This window comes from Entelurus aequoreus, linkage group LG24 (assembly GCF_033978785.1).
Source record: "Entelurus aequoreus isolate RoL-2023_Sb linkage group LG24, RoL_Eaeq_v1.1, whole genome shotgun sequence".
In the NCBI taxonomy this organism is placed as follows: Eukaryota; Metazoa; Chordata; class Actinopteri; order Syngnathiformes; family Syngnathidae; genus Entelurus; species Entelurus aequoreus.
Genome location: NC_084754.1, coordinates 15,725,137 through 15,750,404, shown reverse-complemented (window position 1 = coordinate 15,750,404; position 25,268 = coordinate 15,725,137). Strand labels below are relative to the sequence as shown.

The 25,268-nt window shown below is 37.7% G+C and overlaps 1 protein-coding gene across 1 annotated transcript in view; it reads left to right on the top strand.

The window, feature by feature from the left end:
* Positions 1–25,268, top strand: part of mrpl23 (mitochondrial ribosomal protein L23) — a 106,999-nt gene that overhangs the window by 19,571 nt on the left and 62,160 nt on the right. Inside the window, exon 3 of the mRNA XM_062035514.1 lies at positions 20,589–20,671. Within this exon, the coding sequence (XP_061891498.1) occupies positions 20,589–20,671 (83 nt within the window). The remainder of the gene's footprint in view (positions 1–20,588; positions 20,672–25,268) is intronic.

The window sequence follows — 25,268 nt, the reverse complement described above, 5'->3', positions numbered from 1 at the left end:
CCACCCGTTCCCAATTTGCCTGTTCACCTGTGGGATGTTCCAAATAAGTGTTTGATGAGCATTCCTCAACTTTATCAGTATTTATTGCCACCTTTCCCAACTTCTTTGTCACGTGTTGCTGGCTTCAAATTCTAAAGTACATGATTTGCAAAAAAAATTTTTTTTTATCAGTTTGAAAGTCAAATATGTTGTCTTTGTAGCATATTCAACTGAATATGGGTTGAAAATTATTTGCAAATCATTGTATTCCGTTTATATTTACATCTTACACAATTTCCCAACTCATATGGAAACCGGGTTTGTATATATGTGTATACACTGTATGTATATATACACAGATGTACTAGTTAGGGTTGTACGGTATACCGGTATTAGTATAGTATCGCGGTACTAATGAATCAAAAACGGTACTATACTGTTTGAAAAGTACCGGTTCCCCATTTTTAAATTTTTAACGGGCTTGGCAGCGCATCATCACATCATGACGTTTTGATTGTTCGCTGTGGAACATGCTCCTCTGTTTGTAAAACCAGCACAGTACTTATAAGCAGACAAGGTGTGTAGGCAGAAATGGTACAATGGACGCATTTTTCCCTAAAAACTAACGAAGGTAAAGTTATAACACTGAAACGCCCTCAGGAAGAGGTGCTTTAAGACATGGCTAGCTAGCTAGCTAGCAGCTAACATCCATCCGCAGTCGGCAGTCTTTTAGCTACTTCTAAATCACTAATCCTTGCCTCCATGGCGACAAAGTAATTTTCTTTCAAGTATCATCCCTGCAGGACGAGGAATAGCTAAAGGATACAATAGCTGACCGGCGTCACTGTTATTAAAATATAGCGCTCCTGAATGTAAACAAATGGCATGGGTGGATCTACACCTGACATCCACTGTAATGATACTATGTACAATAACCGATACCACTATAATTACATCATTATTTTTTATTGTTACAAACTCTTTTGTCCTTTAAAAAAAAAATTGTATTATGTTTATAAACTCAGGAAATACCGTATTTTTCGGATTATAAATCACTGTTTTTTTCATAGTTTGGCCGTGGGTGCAACATATACTCCGGAGCGACTTATGTGTGAAATGATTAACACATTATCGTAAAATATCAAATAATATTTGTTATCTCATTCGCGTAAGAGATGAAGCAAATGGCAACAATCGTCACACACACATCAGCAATCGTCACTCACACGTCAACCAATAAGAATTCGGCGGGGGAGGGTCATGGCAGAAGTGCATTGTGGGTCATGAAATGCTAACTGCTATATGCTATATGCTACTGCCGTAGCTATTAAAATGGATCACATCAACATTGGCGGTAACTTATAAAAACTGAGACGGACTGAACAAAAATGGCACCGAAAAGGAAATCATATAATGCAGATTACAAGCTGGACGTAGTGAAATATGCAGCAGAGAACGGCAATCGAGCAGCAGAAAGAAAGGACATACCAGAGGCGACACCGGGGAGGAAGATTTCATCGGATTTAGCGATCGGGAGTGACAGATTGTTTGGTAAACGTATAGCATGTTCTATATGTTATAGTTATTTGAATGACTCTTGCCATGATGTGTTGCGTTAATATACCAGGCACGTTCTCAGTTGGTTATTTATGCGTCATATGGCGTACACTTATTCAGCCTGTTGTTCACTATTCTCTATTTATTTTAAATTGCCTTTCAAATGTCTATTCTTGGTGTTGGATTTTATCAAATAAATTTCCCTTAAAATTGCGACTTATACTCCAGTGCGACGTATATGTGTTTTTTTCCTTCTTTATTGTGCATTTTTGGCCGGTGCGACATATACTCCGGAGCGACTTATAGTCCGAAAAATACGGTACGTCCCTGGACACATGAAGACTTTGAATATGACCAATGTATGGTCCTGTAACTACTTGGTATCGGATTGATACCTACATTTGTGGTATCATCCAAAACTAATAATAAGTATCCAAACAACAGAAGAATAGGTGATTATTACATTTTAACAGAAGTGTATATAAAACATGTTGAAACAGAAAATAACCAGATATTAATAGTAAATGAACAAGTGGATTAATAATATTTTTTTACAGCTTGTCCCTCATAATTATGACAAAATAATAGAATAAGAAATGACACAATATGTTGCTGCATACGTCAGCAGACAAATTAGGAGCTCTTGTTTGTTTACTTACTACTAAAACCCAGGTTGTGTAGTATGTTCACTATTTTATTTAAGACCAAAATTTTTCTTTGATTTCAATAAGAAACATATGTTTAATGTACCGTAAGATTTTTTGTTAAAATAAAGCCAATAATGCCAATTTTTTTGGGGTCCCCTTTGTTTAGAAATGTATCAAAATACATTTTGGTACTGGGACAACCCTAGTACATATACATATATATATATGTATTTATATATTAATGTATGCAACGTTTCCCCTTAATGTAACTGAATGTGGCGCACTGCCACGGCAATATTATGTCCACCAAATCTTTTTTTTTTCACTTGAAAACAAATTTAAGTAATATAATGTATTGTAGCCCCCTGAAGAAGTCACACTAGGGCTGGGCGATATATCGAATATACTCGATATATCGCGGGTTTGTCTCTGTGCGATATAGAAAATGACTATATCGTGAGTATCCAAGTATACACCTGTACGTTCTCACACAGTTGCTTTTAGCTGCCGGCATTACACTACAGGCTTTTCTCACTTTTTCTTGTCTCTCCTTCTCACATAGACATAAAACAAGCGCACCTTGTTACATACGTCACATACTGTCTCGTGTGCAACTTCATACGCCCTCGCGGAGCAGAGAGGTAGCGGCATGGGTAATGTTAGCTGTGGCAGGTCAGGCAAGCGGAGCCGTGCGAGTGGTAATACGAGAGAGAGAAAGATGCGAATCTGGTAACAAATGGAGGAATAATTAATTCCCAAGAAAAACAGCACAGGGTCCATCGTCTGGCTGTGGTTTGGCTTCAAGCGGGAAGATGTTGAACAGACAACCGTAATATGTCAAGTATGCGGCAAAAGCGTTGCTACAAAAAGTAGCAACACTACTAATTCGTAGCATCATTTGAAAAGTCACCTGCTAGAGCAGTGTTTTTCAACCACTGTGCCGCGGCACACTAGTGTGCCGTGAGATACAGTCTGGTGTGCCGTGGGAGATGATCTAATTTCACCTATTTGGGTTAAAAATATTTTTTGCAAACCAGTAATTATAGTCTGCAAATGATGTGTTGCTGTTGAGTGTCGGTGCTGTCTAGAGCTCGGCAGAGTAACCGTGTAATACTCTTCCATATTAGTAGGTGGCAGCAGGTAGCTAATTGCTTTGTAGATGTCCGAAACAGCGGGAGGCAGTGTGCAAGTAAAAAATGTGTCTAATGCTTAAACCAAAAATAAACAAAAGGTGAGTGCCGCTAAGAAAAGGCATTGAAGCTTAAGGAAGGCTATGCAGAACAAAACTAAAGCTGAACTTGCTACATAGTAAACAAAAACAGAATGCTGGATAACAGCAAAGACTTACTGTGGAGCAAAGACAAAGTATATCCGAACATGACATGACAATCAAAGATGTCCCCACAAAGAAGGATAAAAACAACTGAAATATTCTTGATTGCTAAAACAAAGTAGATGCGGGGAAAATCACTCAAAGGAAGACATGAAACTGCTACAGGAAAATACCAAAAAAAGAGAAAAAGCCACCAAAATAGGAGCGCAAGACAAGAACTAAAACACTACACACAGGAAAACAGCAAAAACCTCAAAATAAGTCAGGGTGTGATGTGACAGGTGGTGACAGTACACCTACTTTGAGACAAGAGCTATAATTGGTTATGCTTTAAAGTCATATCCAACAATTGCGACAACGACTTTTTATTGTCAACTGAGTTTCGTTTTTTTAATGATTTCTGCTGGTGGTGTGCCTCCGCATTTTTTCAACGCAAAAAATGTACCTTCGCTCAAAAAAGGTTGAAAAACACTGTGCTAGAGAATGAAGAGTGCTTGAAACTTCGCATGTCAACATCTCGGCCGGTGCCACACCCAACAAAATGCCGAAGCAACCAGCACTGACCCAATTGAGCCTGGCGTCTTCCATTTCAACATCAACAAAAAATAGTCAACAACAGAAGGAGATAACGTCCGCAGTAACCTACCACATAGCGAAGGACATACACTCTCCACCCATCCATTTTCTAACGCTTGTCCCTTTCAGGGTCGCGGGGGATGCTGGAGCCTATCTCAGCATTTGATTTCCTGTTATGCAGCTAATTTTTATTTTACAGTTTTTCAAATATCTTGTGTGACATCATGCACAAAAGTGCACTTTATTTGTTTTAAAATATTGTAGTGGCGTTCTGTACAAAAAGTACACTTTAATTTAGTATTGTTTTGATATGTCATCTTAGTTACATAATGCCCAAAATAGCTTGTTTTAAAATGACATGAATGTTTGTGCCACTGCTTAATAACTGTTTAATAAATACAGTTTTGGTAAATGGACTTAGTTGTGATTTCCCTCTCTACATGAAAGTTTAAAATGAGGATATATTAATGCAGTATGAACAAGAATGTTTTAATGTAGACACATAGAATCATCATAATGGTGTGATTATATGCATCAAGTGTTAATTCAAGGCTAAGGCAAAATATCGAGATATACACTGTATATCGTGCATCGTGACATGGCCTAAAAATATCGAGATATTAATAAAAGGCCATATTGCCCAGCTCTAAGTCACACAATGTCTGACTCTATTTTTAAAGTTTATTGCCAATCTTATGCTCACAAACTGCACGATCCCAACAGGTTTTACCTCCCATGACAACACTTTCTTTCCCTGCTTCCCTTACACACAACACTTCCTCATTTTCTCCCAATCCGCTTTCAGGCACAGACAGTGTGTTTATAATCATGGGAAACATTAACATCAAACCACATAAACATAAAAACAAGAAAACATTTGTTAAATAATTCGGAACAAAATAAATCTATTTTAAGACTCAAATAACTTTAACATGGCTTTTTAAGTAAAACATGGTTAAATATTTCAGTGTGTGGGTAAGTAATTTTTGAGTACATTCAAAAATATCGTGATAGGAATGATAACTGACAATTTTGGTCACAAAAACAGTGATATACAATTTCCATATTGTTACATCCCTAAATCCCTACAAATTATCAGATGTTGTCCATCATGTTGTTCTCTCTACCCCCTCATCCCACTTGCAACAAATAGAACATTTCCAATGGATGAGAATCAAGATGTATTTTACATGTAGCTGTTTTTAGCCAGCTTTTGGCAAGCCACAAGTGTGATTGACTGCCTGATAAATATTTAATTGACTAAAATGACGATGAATGTTGGAATGTAATCAATTTTAGCATATATTCTTACAAAAGTGTGCATGTTATTTTAAAGTGGGATTATTTCCAACTATCATGAATCTCAATGTACTGTATATATAACCATTTAGGAATAGCAACAAATTGTTTTGACCTGATGGAGCTTTCAAATATGAGTACATCCCTCACTGTATGTGCAACAGAGTGTAGGTGTCAGTGGCTTAAGGCTTTATTATTAAGACCACCATTTTTTTATTTTTAGATGGTGTCAAAAATAATAGGGTAAAAATAGGAGGTCGTTTTTGACACTGGCAGCTCGACTGCAAATAGTTCCGAGCACTGGTCTTTATTGTGACTTGTGTAACTCGCACAAGTGCTTCTATACACATTTTAAATTGACACATCTATTTTTAGTCACAAACGTAAGTAGCACACTTGCACAAAGGGGAGGCATGGCTCAGTGAGTAGAGTGACCACCTTAGGGTTACCAGTTCGTTCCTGGCCTGCAGGAATCGAGATGTCCCTGAGCAAGACACTGAACCACTAATTGCTCCTGATGAGTCGTGGTTAGCGCCTTGCATAGCAGCTTCAGTCATCAGTGTGTGTGGGTGTGTGTGTGAATGTGTGAATGTGATGTATAATGTAAAGTGCTTTCGGGGTCATTCCAGGTATAGTAAAGTGCTATATAGTAAATACAGACCATTTACAATTTACCATTGAGCCCTGGACATTCTGAACGCTTTAGCTTGAGTATGCACCATAAATGCTCAATTAGTACTGGATACATATTTGACAGCTCTTTACCTTCAGCTTCCTTAGTTAGGTAGTTATCTTGGAGGTGTGTTTGGGGTCATTTGCATGTTACAACAGAAACACAATCAGATTAATGCCATACCATTTGACATAACCCGTCAGTCACTACAGCAAAGTCCTGGTTTAGTGTTGGGATTTATAACTTACTATTGGGGTTTGGGTTAGGATTATGTGGTTATAAATAGGTCAGAGTAGAGTTTTATGGAGTTAGTAAGGTTGGTTGTGGTGAGGATAACTGCTGTGTAATTGTGTGGTCAAATGGTATTGTTAAAACTATGCTCTGAAAAGATTAGTAGCAAAAGAAGTATCAAAAATCTATTTATTTCCTCTCCTTCAGTCCCATCCTTTGATCTTCTGTTGCCTTTACCTTTTATAGTATTTTTTTTTTTTTTAGCAAAGCATCTTAAATCAGACGCTCTTGGGTACTTTGTGTGCCAGACTCCTGGGTTATACTCTTCGCTAATTCAATTTTCAACCTACTAGAAAGAAGTATGTCTTTGTCTTCTGTTTGTTCTCAAATCTTTTGTGTAGTGTTAGCATTTCCTCTTTACTACTGAAGGAACATCATCAAATTTCTAGGTTTCCTCCCACTAGATCTTAGTTCTTCACCTCGCATGGACATTCACAAAACACACAACACAGAACAGTGTGTTCAGCCTACCCCCCAATCACATTTTATGCTACTATGCTGCCTAATAACTAGGAAACCAGACCATGCAGTGATGTTTCACTGTAATCTGACATGAGAAAACTGAGCCTCCTTTACAGCAACTACTATTGTCTGATAGCTGTACAATACATGTCTGATCAAACGTTTCCGCTGTCACCATTTTGAACACACTTTGTTTGCTCGTTCCACCTCACAAATGCATGACGAAGGTTGTAAACCAGGGTCTTTTTCACGCTAATTATCTTCTGTCTGTGATGATAGGCCATTGAGCGTTAATTAGGAAATATAACTGCTTCTTGATGATGACTTGTATTTCAGATAATTTTATATATATTTTATATATATATATATATATATATATTTTTTTTTATATATGTATATATATATATATATTTATATATGTATATATATATATGTGTATATATATGTATGTATATATATATATATGTGTATATATATGTATGTATATATAAATGTGTATATATATATATATGTATATGTATACAGTATATATGTATATGTATATATTAAGAATGTCCGGTAATGGCTTTTTTACCGATATCCGATATTGTCCAACTCTTAATTACCGATACCGATATCAACCGATACCGATATATACAGTCGTGGAATTAACACATTATTATGCCTAATTTGGACAACCAGGTATGGTGAAGATAAAGTCCTTTTAAAAAAAATGAATACAATAAAATAAGATAAATAAATTAAAAACATTTTCTTGAATAAAAAAGAAAGTAAAACAATATAAAAACAGAACAGTTACATAGAAACTAGTAATGAATGAAAATGAGTAAAATTAACTGTTAAAGGTTAGTACTATTAGTGGACCAGCAGCACGCACAATCGTGTGCTTACGGACTGTATTCCTTGGAGACTGTATTGATATATATTGATATATAATGTACGAACCAGAATATTAATAACAGAAAGAAACAACCCTTTTGTGTGAATGAGTGTAAATGGAGGAGGGACGGTTTTTGGGTTGGTGCACTAATTGTAAGTGTATCTTGTGTTTTTTATGTTGATTTAATAAAAAAAAAAACAAAAAAAAAACGATACCGATAATAAAAAAAAAACGATACCGATAATTTCCGATTTTACATTTTAAAGCATACTTAAATATATATATATATATATATATATATATATATATATATATATATATATATATATATATATATATATATATATATATATATATATATATATATATATATATATATATATATATATAAAGGGGTGTAACGGTACGTGTATTTGTATTGGTTCGGTTCGGTGTTGCACCTTTCCTGCTTCCGGCTCCCAGACCGTAGTCGGGGAGCGCAGGGGAGACACTCCTCCAGGGCCAATGTATTCTCGGGGGCAACACCCTTCACTCTACCCGGCAGTGGGTCTCCACAGCTCCGGACTCCAGGGTAAATGATGAGTCCGGCGATTAGTTGCAAATCGTGGCTTTATTGAGGTCTTGCACACAGCCAATGCAACAAAACACTAGCCACTCCCCGCACTCAGCTACCGCTCCCTCACCTCGGTCGCCCACACACTCACCTCACATGCTGTCACATGTTAAAGGGCCACACACACACATACTCTACTCTCATAACACATGCTAACCCATTTGAAGCGTCACCACCGCATTCAAGCAGCCTCTCCTCGGCGAGTCAGGCAGGATTAAAGCAATAACAAATGTTTTTAAAGCAGCAGATATAAGTCCATATTGCATTAAAAACTAGATTTTGACCCACTTCTATGGTGAAAGAACAATGAGCCCATATATCCTCTTACTGCCAAGTTAGCCAGGCTGGGGGGGAAAATAAAAAGTAATCTGAGGCTGAGTTGACTTTATATATATAAATGATAATGATAAATGGGTTATACTTGTATAGCGCTTTTCTACCTTCAAGGTACTTAAAGCGCTTTGACAGTATTTCCACATTCACCCATTCACACACACACATTCACACACTGATGGCGGGAGCTGCCATGCAAGGCGCTAACCAGCAGCCATCAGGAGCAAGGGTGAAGTGTCTTGCCCAAGGACACAACGGACGTGACTAGGATGGTAGAAGGTGGGGATTGAACCCCAGTAACCAGCAACCCTCCGATTGCTGGCACGGCCACTCTACCAACTTCGCCACGCCGTATATATAATATAATATATATATATATATACACACATATATATATATATATATATATATATATATATATAAATATATATATATATATATATATATATATATATATATATATATATATATATATATATATATATATATATATATATATATATATATATATATATATATATATATATATATATATATATATGTGTGTGTGTGTGTGTGTGGACGGGCCAAGTGTGAGGGCCACAGAGCCCTCTAAATGAAGTGAGCTCAGGGACCTCCTGAGATATCGAGAAAGATTAAACATTTCAAACATTACACTATGCCTGATAAAAACGATGGCAGAAAATGGCAGAGTAGCCTACAAATGTAAATCATACGCTTAATTATTGATTTTCATAATAAAGGCACTCATGGTTTTGTTCAGATGTTCATCTGTTGCTACTCTTAGTAAAGTTCAAAAGGTCAATATTTAAGGCCCCGCATATGAAAGTTATGATTTCAGTAAAATTTTCCTTATTCCAATCCTCAAACATTTCAATACTTGACAAATACAAGTAGTCTTTTTCAGTAATCCCTTGGAAGTAGTAGTGTTGATGTTGAATGTAGATGTTTGTTTTCTGTCAGACTCCCATTATCGTTGTTGCTGTCGAAGCGCTGTGAACATTAATGCTTGTCTGAATCCTTGATGTCCTTGACAAAAAGTAATTTTACTCTGGACCTCAATTCAGCTTGACGGAGACTTTTAGATTTTGAAGTTGGCGCTCTCAAGTTCCCAGAATTGTTCCCGGCTTGATGATATCAGCATTGTGTTTAGTGAGGTACTAATGTACACATTTGTACCCTTCTTTCGCTTTTTCAGTAGTGCAATTTTTGATTTCCTGGCAAGCTTCACGAGGATTACTCCAGAGGTGTTGTTGTTTTTTCCATTCAGTGGAATGCATGTGTCCGTCGTGTTATTAATAGGGATGATACTCGAAACCGGTTTTCCCGGTTGTTCGATAAGAAAAGAACCGAGTCCTCGGACTCGAATCCCTTCTTGAGAACCGTTACCCGTTATCGAGACCACTATAGTAAAGAAAAAGAGTTGGTTCTTTATTTGAATCCCTGGGAACGAAACGAGTCCCGACCAGAAATGCTCCGTGTGACATCACAAGAAATGACATCACGTAGCTCAGTCATTAGGCGCAGATAGCGAAAGCAGGAAAAAAATGGACCGGAAAAAGCGCTCCAAGGTGTAATAAAGTTCAAAACAAAAGGTATAATCCAATGAATAACTTTACTAAGAGATTTGAGCAGGGTACAAACACATGACGAACACTTTTACGACCAACCGGAAACATAGCAACCAGGCTAGCAACGCACCTCCTTTACGGCAGCTGTTGCAACGTTCTTAAAGCAACCGCAGCACATACATATATGACATCTCCCTTTTTTAACTTTTGTTTTTCTTTCCTTGTAAACAAAACAAAATCACACTGTATATGTGTTGTCTGTCTAAATATAAATAATGCAGATGAGGCGTGTTGACTGAGTTCTTGACGTTTACTTTCACAGTGTTCTCATAACCTCATTCTTAGCTGCCGGGTGGCACATGCAACAACACTTTTCGGGCTACCGCGCATGTTCGTCACTCCCGTTGCATGCTGGGTAGTGTAGTTGTTATATTCCCTGGCTCATAACATCACATCTTTCCCCCGATAAAGAAATAATGTTAACTCAATAAAGTGTATTTCTTTTTTTAGCTTTAACTTTTCATTTTTTAGCATTGTAACCACATGTGCAAACAACTTTTCTCTTCATAGAATTTTCTTTCAATAAATAAATAAAATGCAAAAATGTCAAAGCATCATAACAAACAGTTATGTCAAATAGCAGCAGAAGTGCACTTTTTGGAGAGCTGTATTATTTTCAGTTTTGTGCCCAAGGGACTGATTTTATTTAACTCTATATTATTATTTATACACCTATAGTGATCAAAAAGACAGGTTGTTTTTGTGTTACTGTATATATTAGTTTTTCTGAAAAATCCCACTTAATATACTTTGGGTAACAACAGTCAATATTTATTTATTTTATTTTATTTTTTTAGGGGGGTAACAGTCCATATTTATTTATTTATTAGATTTTATTTTTTTCTTATATAATAAAAATGAGCTTTTGTTAAACCAAATATTGTGTGTTTTTTTTCCATATACAACAACCTATCTGGACTCGATAAGAGAATCAATAAGGAATCGGTTCGATAAGAGGATTCGATAATAGGCTCGAACTCGATAATTTCTTATTAAATATTAAAGATTAAAGTACCAATGATTGTCACACACACACTAGATGTGGTGAAATTTGTCCTCTGCATTTGTCCCATCCCCTTGGGGAGCAGTGGGCAGCAGCGGCGCCGCGCCCGGGAATCATTTTGGTGATTTAACCCCCAACTCCAACCCTTTGTTGCTGAGTGCCAAGCAGGGAGGGTATGGGTCCCATTTTTATAGTCTTTGGTTTGACTCGGCTGGGATTTGAACTCCAACCTACCGATCTCAGGGCGGACACTCTAACCACTAGGTCAAACATCATCCCTAGTTATTAATGCCATCAATTTACTTTGATTGCAGGAAGATGACCACTTGTTACTCTGCTGAGGTGACATCAATTTCATCTGGTTCTCCTCTATTATCTACAGCTCTGGTGTAATATCTCGGAATTGCATCCCTGTCACGATTGTATCAATTTGTTTATCCTGATCCATATCATTTATGATATTCTTCAGAGCGATGTTTTCTTGTAGCAGAACCTTCATCTCTTGATACATTGCTATATTTTTCTCTCAGAGGACCTTTATTTCTTGTCACATTTCTGTTTGCTCCTTTGTGAGATTCATCACATTATCTCTGAGATCACAAAGTTCCCCTTCAAAGCTGTTATTTTGGGTTTGCAGGCTTTCTATATATGACATCTCTGCTTTTTGATCTGATCTGAATTCATGATTGACTGCAAATTGTCTGTTTTGTCTATTTTTAAATTTAGGTTTTAAGTTTTTGTATGACCAATGTAATGTCCTGCTTCTATTCGTATTCTGTTTTCAGAAACTCATTTGATGAGACAGAAGGTTCCGGGCTTTCTGATTGGTTACGTAGCTTGGGTTTCGGCATCGTTGCTATAGCAGCTCGCTGACGGTGGTTGCTTCTTTGGGAACTTGCGGCACTTTTAACTTGCATATTTCAACAATATCATACCTTGCGCGGTCAGCGCTCAACTGGAGTTGTCAACTCTTTAAATGAAATCACTTTGTGAATTGCGATGAAGCTGTCAGCTGAAAGGCTTACGGCGCTTCCCATTCGCTTTTTTCAGCAAATTTTTGCTTCCCTCTGTTCTAGAGCTGTCAGCAAAAGATGTCAGCAAACTCTTCTGTAGCTGTGATCACAGTAAGTGGTCAGTAAAACTTTAAAATACTAAAAAAATAAATTGTGTCCTCTCCTGTTGACAGGACGTGACAATTTGGACTGATGCATGCTAAAATACAGACCATGTCTGTATTGCGACTTCAGGTGACCAGCTCTTTAATCTATTTCTGTTCTTTTGTTAGACCAAAACCCAAACAATAATTCTAATCCTTTACACACTGCTTTTATATTATCAACATCTCAGCTGTCTTTTCTGTCATTAAGTCTCAGTTTTCATCAGTTGTAGTTCCTTTAGACAAAGTCTGCTATTATCCTCTTGTCTGGTAGATGGGAGTGTTAAGGTAGTGAGTGTGCTTATCTCCACCCAAACCTGACAATAGAGTAGACTGACAATAAAAAGTGCCTTTATTTTTTGCCCTTTTATCCGTGCATACAACAGCTCTTCTGTTTCATTCCATACAAAGCCACAACGATGTGCTCTACTTTGATGTCACTGAGTTTGTATGTTTATATGTTGTATACCTACCTACTCTTTGAGGAAAACTGTATGTTGGACTTCAATTAACAATATTTACAATATTTAAACATTACAAAAATGTGCACTTATATGACCTTAACACAATTTAATCTATGTGAAGATGTCAAAGTGGTCAGAACATGGACATCTTGCCACACTCCCTGCTTGGCACTCAGCAACAACGGGTTGGAGTTGGGGGTTAAATCACCAAAATGATTCCCGGGCGCGGCGCCGCTGCTGCCCACTGCTCCCCAAGGGGATGGGACAAATGCAGAGGACAATTTTCACCACATCTAGTGTGTGTGTGACAATCATTGGTACTTTAATCTTTAATCTTTAATTCATCATCACTGACACTGTACTATCACTACAGTGCAAAATGAATGGTGAATTTTTTTTCAGCGGTTGCTTTAATATTCTGTGTTCAAGTAAACCTTCAAAGGGGCTTTAGTTTTAGGGTTTACAGTCTATAATAAGTGTCTTTGTCATCAAATGTTGTCAATTTTGCCTTTGTTCGGGTACTTTTTTGGGGAGGTTATTGTCCTTTCACCTACCATTGTCATGGCATACGCTTTTAGTGCACATGTGTAATTAGACCGCCTTAAACTACTTGGAACTGATACTCTTAATCTTCTTGGCTGAGTGAAAGTTAGTCTACTTTATAGAAACACACAATCTGTAAAGGTCATAGCTGTGGATGAATTACATCTGGGATTGTCTGTCAGAAGAATGCAGGTTAATCTGAATGTGTGACGGACCAATGGGGAAAACAAAACACTCTTTTTTAACGCCCACACATACTGTAAAATAATGTCACATGGTTTAGAAAAAAAGCACACAATTCATCCAGTTTTTGTGCCTGTATTTCATGAACTATTATGAAACCACTTGATTTTAGATTCACATTATTACATCCCATTTTCATGTACCATTGAGCTATTTCGAACATTATAATGTTAAACGCTCAAATAAGACAAAATATTTGTCCACCTCGCTTTCCGAAAAAGGCGGGATTAGCAAAGTCCTGGTTCCAGAGCACTGGCTGTGCGTCAAAGTGAGTTTGACTAGATCTAGATGAAACTTCTCCACCTCGCGCACCAGCAAAGGACAAGCAGTAGAAAATGGATGGATGGATGTTTTTTTTATAGTTTTATTGTTCTAAGTACACTACTACCACAGACAAATATACTTACTGTATATAATAGTATGATCTCATATTGATCCCCTTTTGGCAATTGGGGCCACTTTACCAACATAACACTCCTTTGGGAGCGTTATGTTGATCCTTGTATAGTTGTGCAAGTGTTTGTGGCCTTTAAGCATCTTTTGACTTTAACATTATCATTCCATTCACTTCCACCGCAATGTTTACAAACTCTTCCCTCCTCCACATCTGTGTCCCAAACCCTATATTTGTTTCCATCCACCGGCTTCAACCATGCATTAAATTGATCGTTCTGAAACCACAATCGTTGAACTTGGACTTACCCATCTCATACAAGTAATTAGGCTTTGCTGTGGGCTTTTGCTAGCGTCAAATTCTGACCGGGCAGCAAAAGTAGCCTACTTTAGTTACGTTTTGTAGTTGCGTTTAGCGTCCTCAAAAATCAAAACATTTCAAAGAAAGACTGAAGTTTATGCATGACTAGATTTAAGAAATGTTAAAACATTTCAAAGAAAGACTGAAGTTTATGCATGACTAGATTTAAGAAATGTTAAGACATAGTTTTGCGACAGGTATAAAACCAGCAGGTTTGGTAAGTAATCTGCAATAGACAACCCCTCAAGCTCACAGGGATGTGCTCCTGAGAACACTGTAAGTAGTGAACCGCGGCCCTGCAACACTATAGGAAAATAAACCAGTGACGCCCTAAGGGACGACGTCTCTTCAGCCTGACAAGGATACAACTGGTCGCTAAACGCAAATGTTGTATTGCACAAAGGTTCTTCACTTACCTGTGCTTCCTGCGCATCCACCGTCAAAACACCACATATAACGCATGCACACTCATGTCAAAATGCGGCAGGTTCTGTTTTAGCACTGGCGAACAACATGGTAATCATGTGATTGTCGCAAAATGAAAACAATATCAAGTTTGTAACCATCTAAATGTTCCCAAACAGTGCATTCAAAAAGTGTTTTGACTGTATGAGCAAACACACGAGCAGTAACATTGGGCACAATGCGAAGCGCGGCACCTTGTACAACTATATCTTGCAAAAAGAACAGCCTATAAAGAATATAAATTAAACCTCATTATGACAGTGTTTTAAAGTTGACTGAGGTTTATTCGCCTCAATAATGTTTTTATTTTTTATTTTAAAGGATTTAAAATAGTCTCGAACAACGCTCCAATTATGTTTTTTTTTTAATTGTAGAGGATTTAATACTCCTGGGCAAGCCTCTATTATTTTTCTGTACCCGTGCCGTTTGTATAGTTTTGAGAGAGTGAGAGAGAGAAAGCTAGAGAGAGAGATCGCTCCCTCCCTCCCTCCCTCCCTCGGCTTTATATCCTGAGCACTTGTCTGCTGTCCAATCACACCCTACAAACATTAAGGGAGAAAGAATAAACAAACAACACACAGGGGAGAGCGTACGTGTTGTGCACGTAACATATGTATCTAGCATTAGGGAGATACAGACTCGGTCGAGGTTTACCCTTAGCATACAGTACCAGCCCTGCAGCCTCACTTCTGCTTCCTCTCGCTACTACACCTGCGTTGTCTCCTTGTACCGACAACAAACCATGGTGAGCCCGCTGGTCTTGCTATATCATGTGGAATGTTGTACATGTGGTGAAAGTCACTCAAAACAGATGGCTAGTGGCGAAAACGATGTCCATAAGGTCTTGACGGGTGTAGCTGGTGTCCGTAGTACTGATAGTGAATAATAAAAGCAAGAAAGTATTCGGCTTGTAAGTTTTGTTAAACACAAATGTTATATAATTATTTTATCAGGCATGTCAATGTTCCACATGTACCGTAATTTCCGGACTATAAGCCGCTACTTTTTCCCCTTGTTCTGGTCCCTGCGGCTTATACAACGGTGCGGCTTATTTACGGCCTGTTCTTCTCCAACACCGACGAAGAGGATTTCGGTGGTTTTAGTACGCAGGAGGAAGACGATGACACAATGATTAAAGACTGACTTTTCATATACCGGTAGGCTGGTTATTTTGATAACGTACAGACGAGCACTTTGTATTACTTTGCACCGTTGTATTATTTGTACTCTGCACGAATGCTGTTCGCCATGTCAAAGATGTGACAGTTTGATTGAATGATTGAAAGATTTATTGTTAATAAATGGGACAATTTGCGTTCCCAAACAGTCATCTCTGTCCCGACAATCCCCTCTGTGGTAGCAGGAACCCCTATATACTACGGTAATTACACATCAAAACCCTGCGGCTTATAGTCGGGTGCGGTTTATATATGGAGCAATCTGTATTTTCCCCTAAATTTAGCTGGTGCGGCTTATAGTCAGGTGCGGCTTATAGTCCGGAAATTACGGTATATAATATATCATTTTGGTTGTTCAAAAATGTAATTTAAAATTTAAAATGTAAAATATTTTTCAGTACCTTGCGGGAAGTTTTTTCCTAAAACTACAGAGAATGGCTGCCGGGGCGAGGATGAACGCTCAGTCAGCGTGAAGGGGAGAACTTAAGATTCCAGGAACTCAACGTTGTCCGACATTTGGTGGAAAAGGGGCAATATATACTGTATATAGTTTTTGGGCTGCAATTAGCATTAGTAATTACTTTGTATGGCAAGATGACAAGCATTAGTATTTACCTCAAGTCTCCGCCCCATAGTAACAATTTTTATTAGAATTTCAAAACATTCTCACTTGCATCCAACCGTGGTAGCAATGGCAGATTTTCATAGGCCTTGCTTGTCAGTTCAACAATCTTGCTATTAGTAGATCAAATTAGAATTACTATAAATGATCAACTTTTTTATTTTATTTAGGTCCTGGTTGTTCTTTTTGCATTTTGATGATCTACTTACAATTTGGTTGCAATCCACCAGCACAAAATTGGAATACTTTTAATTTTAATTTTAATCCCCTGGTTTTTAAGGCTTTTTTTGTTAACAGTGTATATAGAAAAAATCAGGTAAAAACCCACAAAATGGAACCCACAATATTGATTGACTTTTGTCTTTAACCAACAAGAGTATCCTATCCCAGATTTATTGTAACCCACCATTAGGAAATAGGATATGGAGTTGTAGTTTGCTTGAAAGCTGCAGCTTTTTTTGGTTTGTTACATATTGACACTTTTAAAAATATAATTTACCACTATATTTTACTTAAAATGATACCAGATCCGAATTGCATATTTTTTGCAATTTTGAAGAACAACTTAAGTGTAATATCAAAGCCTGAAGGGATTTCAAACCTGTCATCATCAATCAGTATCAGCATTCCCCCTAATGATTCACAGGAGGCTTTACAGTCCCCAAAACACTTTCTTCTATTCCAGTTCCCTACTCCATCTTTCTAGGAAATGTAATCTTTTGGTGCAATTACTAATTTCTCCTCTCGATCTACTGTACCACCAGCTGTCAGTGTGCTTCACTTTGTATGGGGGTTGTGGAAGCATATTCCTGCCATATTTATTTCAGATTGTGGCCTCCATTCGTTATTGTTTTGTCAACAGATTCATTTAGATTTTAATGTGACGAGAAAGTATTCTTGCAAAACTATTCCTTGAACATTTTAATGAAAATCCTTAAAGGGGACCTAATTTGCAAAACCAAGTTTTCTTACCTTTTGTTTTTTTGTATTTGCGACCTGGACATTTGATATAAAACCATGGAGGCATGGCGGAGATATTTATAAAAAAATCTTGCCTGCCTTCATACCTTTTCCAAACTAGCTATTTGGAATTTTCCCCAATAGTGACGTTTTTCCCAATAGTGACGTTTTTTTCCAATTGTGACGTCAGCGGATATCTCCATATATAGGAATTTAGCTAAACGCTACAATATGGAAGACACTGTTGAAATGGAGCCAAGTCAATAAGACCGGCCACAAAACGGCGCACCTTGGTTAGAAAGCATCTTGAAAACGTTCTACCGTATTTTTCGGATTATAAATCGCTCCGGAGTATATGTCGCACCGGCCGAAAATGCATAATAAAGAAGGAAAAAAACATATATACGTCGCACTGGAGTATAAGTCACATTTTTGGGGGAAATTTATTTGATAAAATCCAACACCAAGAATAGACATTTGAAAGGCAATTTAAAATAAATAAAGAATAGTGAACAACAGGCTGAATAAGTGTACGCTATATGACGCATAAATAACCAACTGAGAATGTGCCTGGTATGTTAACGTAACATATTATGGTAAGAGTCATTCAAATAACTATAACATATAGAACATGCTATACTTTTACCAAACAATCTATCACTCCTGATCGCTAAATCCGATGAAATCTTCTTCCCCGTTCTCTCTCCTGGTATGCGCCGCTAGCGTCCTTTCTTTCTGCTGCTCGATCGCCGTTTTCTGCTGCATATTTCACTACGTCCATCTTGTTATCTGCAGTATATGATTTCCTTTTCGGTGCCATTTTTGTTCAGCCCTCCTCAGTTTTTATAAGTTACCGCCAATGTTGATATGATCCATTTTAATAGCTACGGCAGTAGCATATAGCATATAGCAGTTATTATCCCATGACCCACAATGCACTTCTGCCATGACCCTCCCCCGCCAAATTCTTATTGGTTGACGTGTGTGTGACGATTGCTGACGTGCGTATGACGATTGCTGACATGTGCTTCATCTCTTCCGTGAATTAGATAAATAATATTAATTGATATTTTACGGTAATGTGTTAATTTCACACATAAGTCGCTCCGGAGTATATGTCGCACCCACGGCCAAACTATGATCAATCAATGTTTATTTATATAGCCCTAAATCACAAGTGTCTCAAAGGGCTGATAAAAAATTTGATTTATAATCCGAAAAATACGGTAGTTTCCAAGTCTACCATGATTAAAGCACACTTGCGTTTGTTTCCGGAAGTAGGAACAAACATTTGTTGCCGGATGTCGAAAGTGCGCTGCTATGGAAACCAAAATAAGTGTGCTAAGGAAATATTTTCCGGCAATGCTTAAAATGCGCCGACCCAACCCCCGGTGACTCCCAGTAGCCACATCTTCCAAGCGTTTTTTATTATCTTTAAAATCCTGATTAAAAATAAAGACGTGTTCTTGTCTGTCATAATGATTGTGAATGATGGGCACTCTACTTTAAGAAGTAGCATTTTTTCCACTTTTTCCGTGTAAAGAAATCTGCTTTCTGTACCATACAATTGAAATAGAAATTGATCAAAATCATTATGACAGCAGTATTCTCTTATCACCAAGCTACTTGCTGAAGGTACTGGACTAACATATGTGCTTCAGGGGACATAACGGTCAGTGGGGGTCATCATGTTACCGGTTGGTAGATAATGGAATTGTTATTTCACTCACATTTTTTTTTCATTATGTTTTTAATTATATTTTTTCACTCTCTCTGACAAACCTACCATAAAAATGATGTACTGTTCCTGTGTCCTTGCTAGAGTGTACATTTCAGAAGGGCATCAAACAATAAATTGTCCCACTGTATTATGCAGATCTGATGCAAAAGGTGCATTTTTCTGCAATTTAACGGGAAATGTGGACAGTTGTATCAGAATTGGATTAGACTATAATTCATTGTGATTATGAATCACTATTTGTTTGCAATTTTTAAGATCTCTCTTTTTATTTAAATAATATGATCTTTTCTCAGGGCATATAACAAGCCATTTCAACAACTCCGTAGTGATCTTGTCAATGTGTACATGTCTATAGATCCTTTCCGCAGAGAAGGAAGTGTAATTTTTTTACCTGCCAATTAAACTGTTTTCACACAAAACATTATAACGGTACATTTTGGTTTTAATAGGAAAATCTGTGCCATTATTGTGCGATAGGAAATTTCTCGTCTACTATTGAACAATAATTACACCACCCAGAAGTTGAAGGATTATTTATGTTTCTAAAATAGATTTTTGTTTGCCTCACTTGATATTGTTCCAACCGTTCAAGGTATTGTATTGTATCCTTATAAAATTCAGATGCACATTATCACATTCAATCAAAGAAGCACATGTGATAGATGCCATATCCGAGGTACTTATGTTAGACCACAGCGTCACTTTAAAGCACTTTGTCAGGCATTTGGAAAGTGCTCTCTACCAGGCTAATCCAATTGGCTAAATTGATTAGCAGTTAAAAGCCTTTCTTCCTCTGGTCAGAGCGGTATGTTTCAAATGCTGCCCAATGGGCTACCGTAAGCTTGGATGGGCCAGGAGATTGGTTGGTGCCAAGCCAGCTTCCTGTATAGGGTTTCACTGTGCACGATCAATACATACAGCTAATTAGGTGAAGACCATCACTCACATTTCTGTTCTGACTTTTCTTGCCTCAAAGGGATACAACTGGATATACAGTGTGTTTATGAATATAGTGTTTTGCAGTTTAATAAGTCATATTACAGCAGATTGTGTGTACATGTCACTGCCTGGCCTCCATTGGTTCAAGATAAATATAATCATTACCCTTTAATACTGCTACCTAGAGTCTTACATGACCTTGTCTGTTTTTTCTATCTTCTGTTTTACCCTGGCATGTCTGGTTAGGATGACGAAGAATGACGTTAAAAACTACCTGGAGAAGATCTATAACGTCCCAGTGGGAGTAGTTCGCACCAGGATACAATTTGGTAAGTGTCTATCTTTCTTTGGCCAGACATAGTGAATCCCTATTTATTAGTGTAAATAAAGGATGTCAGATAAAATCGACCGATTGATATTATCAACTGATATTGGCATAGAAATTAAATATTGGGTCAAACTAGTAAAGGTTTTCTTTCTGCTGATTATCATAATTTTTGCGTGCACAAATTACCTCCTCAAACTGGTTATGCAAGTTGGGAGCAAGGTGTTCAATCAAATATCACATCTCAGAAAGAATCTGTGTTCATGTGCAGAAAAATAATGATAAGAAGTAGGGACACACTATATACTTATTTTTTTCAAGCTTACCGATAACTACCCATTCCTAAAGACCAAAACAGTTAAGTGATAACTTATTCATACAAGCAGCGGAGCAAGCAAGCAATACTGAAATGTATTTAAAAAGGTTGCCAAAGAAAGAGAAAATGCTGGCTTCATTTGGACTCCCAAACAAATACAGGTGAGATGGAAGAGAAGCAGGTATACTAGACAAAGAAGAAAGCGTACACAAATATTTTCATGCTGCATTTGGGAACTCTAAACTGATTAGCAATAATCTGTATCCAGCACAATTGGCAAGGTTGTCCAGAACAATAGCAACCCTCATTTGAAGCGGTATCGGGGCACGAATGAACAGTTTTTTCCTTCGGACTCAAACTCATTCCATCAATCCACAGAGCTTATTGATTGAACTTTGAGACATTTGAAAGTTGTCTTTCCATTCTCCGTCCCAAAATTCTTCAAAACAACTCTCTCCCAAAAGTCTTTGCTTTAGACCCGCATCCAATCCAGCAATTCTGAGACCTTCTTGGTAGTAGTGTCATGTTCGTTGCTCAATCTTAGATCACTTTTTTGATTCTGTCTGCTATTTAACACCAGAATAGCCATTACTGTAAATGCGTAATATTTGTAATCTGTGGCAATATTACAGCGGTCATCGGCTACAACATGAACTGGGCTGTTGACATGTAAAGAGCTGCAAAGATTTCTTGTTTTGGTGTGACGTCGTAGGTCAACCGGAAAATTAATACATTAATCCACGCTAAAAGGAAATAAGTGGCCCCCAGTGTACGGGAGGCACACGGCGTATGACCAGTAGTTGCATTAGAGAGCATGCATGGACACCGAGACTTCACATGTAGGTGTAACAATACAAAAAAACGAAGTATTTGAGAAATCAGACTAATTTAGTGCGTGAAAACATAGTCAGTGTTTGTCACACAGTGGAGCAGTGACGTTATCTTGTGTACACAGAAGAGTTGGGTTTGGTTGCCTTGTCTTATTCTAGCATTTAGTTGCTGTTGCATTTTGCCTGGCTGCCTTTTCATCTTACACACACTGTTGCTTATCTTACAATCTTATGATTGAGAACTCCAACCTCCAGATGTCCCAAGACAAACCAGTAGGGTTGCACACAAACACAGAGCTTTTGCTTACTAATTTGGCGTTAGAGCCCTAAGTAGTTATACATGCACGCACGCACGCACATACACACACACACACACCAACCAGTATTTTTCTTACCATCATATTACCCCCATACCCTTAACGGCATGTCCCTACCTCACCTTGAAAGTCAAGTACATGTTATTTAATTGTATTTAATATATAGGGCTATGATTTCCACGTCAAAGAAACCGTGGGCAGAATCGCGAAAGATGTTAATGTTTTCATGTTAGCATTTAAGCTATCGAGCTAGCGTCAGTCAGTCCATGAGTTTATCAATGTGCAGTTTTCAACCATTGCTTTTCGCACATTTTAATATAAAACACTAATGCTAACAACCGTCGGGAATGTTACTGCTGTTGTCATTAATACCGTTTATTGGTACTCCTTTGTTAGAGTCAGCTGAGACTGCAACTGGACATGACATCACGCGCAAACCAGCTACCAAAACATGGCACAGTTGGATTTTGCGTTAATTGGTGCCCGGCGGGGTTTGGTCGGTGCAAAAAAGTACCGGATTCGGTGCCCATCCCTAGTGATGTTTTTGAAAAATATTTAAATTATTTATCCATTTCCAAACATATGCATCATTTGCATTCCTAGTATCCTGTAATTTATTATTCTATAAAACCTTTGAAAAATTAAAAAAAAATTGTATCTCAAATAAAAAATGTATTCTCCAGTTAATATATTTTTACAGCGTGTTTTTAAAGAGATACATTTTGAAAAATTACTTTTGGGTGTATTATATTGATCAACTAATTCTGAATTGAATGTTTATTTAGAGAGCTTAAGTGCAGTTCCCCTTTGATTTACATTTTTGATTTAAGGTACTGTGTGATGATTGACAGGCGGAATTTTCTGATTGGCTGTAGTCTACGGCCAAGTCAGAACACCAGATGCTTGGAATACTACATTCTGTGAACGCGCTCATGCTGTGGCGAAAGCAAGAACATGAATACATTTCGGGAGAATGGGAAATTTAATCAAAAGTAGCTAGCTCGCTAATTTTTTTAAACTTGGTTAAAGCCTGTCCATTGTAAACCCAAAGAAGTGTTCTGAAACGTGTGCAAAAAGACTCCAAATTTTGCTCAATGGGCATCAATGTGGTAAAATCACTAGGGATGTCCCGATCCAGGTTTTTGCACTTCCGATCCAATACCGATACTGGCCTATCCGAGCATGTATTAAAGTTTAAAGTTAGTTAGCCTACTTAGTTGTCAGATTCATGTTGAAAAGGGTTTTAGTACTCTTGATAACAACTAGCCAGCTGAATTAGGTGAGTTTGAATAATACACAATGGTTGGTAACAAGAAACTGACCTTTTATTCAAGGATAAACACAAAATAGACCAAATGATACATGACAAACAGAAATGGCATCATTGAACTAGGGCTGGGCGATATGGCCTTTTTTTAATATCGCAATATTTTAAGGCCATATCACGATACACGATATATATGTGGATATTTTGCCTTAGCCTTGAATGAACACTTGATGCATATAATCACAGCAGTATGATGATTCTATGTGTCTACATTAAAACATTCTTCTTCATACTGCATTGATATATGCTACTTTTAAACTTTCATGCAGAGAAGGAAATCACAACTAAAAAAATCACTATTTTTTTCATAAGGTGTTGATCTGGAAATGTTTGCCTTGGCATTTTGATGGTGTGGGCGTGTGGCACCGAATGGAGATGTTGACGTGCAGAGTTTCAAACACTCTTCATTTTCTAGCAGGTGACTTTTCAAATGATGCTACATATTAGCAGTAATGCTACTTTTTATAGCAACGCTTTTGCTCCACACTTGACAAATGACGGTTGTCTGTTTGACATATTCCCACTTGAAGCCAAATCACCGCCAGACGATGGACCCCCTGCTGTTTTTTGGGGGAATTCATTAATTCTTCCTTCATTCGTATTACCACTCGCACGGCTGCGATAGCATCACAGCTAACGTTAGCCGTGCTGCTACCTCTCTGCTGGGAGAGGGCGTATACGTGTGTGACGTATGACGTGACAGTATGTGACGTATGTCGTGACAGTATGTGACGTATGACGTGACAGTATGTGACGTATGTCGTGACAGTATGTGACGTCTGTAAGAAGGTGCGCTTGCTGTCTGTGAGAATGAGACACAGGAAAGAGTGAGAAGAGCCTGTCGTGTAATGCCAGCTGCTAAAAGCAACTGCGTGAGAACGTATACTCGAATATCACGATATAGTCATTTTGTATATCGCACAAAGACAGCTGACATTTTTACCTGTAACTTTTGATTCACATGGCCATCTTAACGCTTAGGACACAGACCTGTGGATGTGTTGAAGGTGTGCTGGAAAATGCGGAACGGAAATTAGGGAGCAGCAGAAAAGTGGAATGTAATATTTAAATCGGTGCGTTGGAAAACACGGACCAGAGTTTTTTACATACTGGATCTGGATCGGCATTTTCCCATGCCTTGCCGATACGCATTTTTTGGCAAATATCGGCGGCCGATCCGATCCAAATTTTGGATCGGGACAACCCTAAAAATCACACATGCTGTTAGCTAATCAAGCAAGTCGGCGATTAAAGGCAGTTAACAATGTCAAATTGCTTTGGCACTTCTGCTGTTGCCACCACAACTGTCAGCTGCTCCTACTACTACAGAAAAAAAATTAAAATGCATTCTTAGATGAAACAGTCTTTGCGAGCCAATTGTCTTACACTAGATAATAACAGTCGATGTAAAGTTTTCAACTATTCAAGATTATCGTTGTCAAAAGTTTAAAATTGTGTGTATACACACAACTGTACATTTTTGACTGTTTAATACCCATGGGCAGTAGAACATGTGCATTAGATTGGCATTAACAAGCATTAAATTAGATTTACTGATATCTGTAGAAACCCTGTAACATAATGTGACTTACCTCAATTTCCAGGCTATAAAGTGCACCTGTTTTAAGCTACACCCACCTAATTTTAGGACAAATTTTGTTTTGTACTTATATTGGGCGCAAACATTTCTACTAGCCACAGATGTACACATTGAAACATGAACGATTTAAAGAGGCGCTCAATCACAATTCAAACAGTTTAAAGACAGTGCCTTTAACAGCTATCGTCAAGCTCTCTGTTCATTCTCCTTC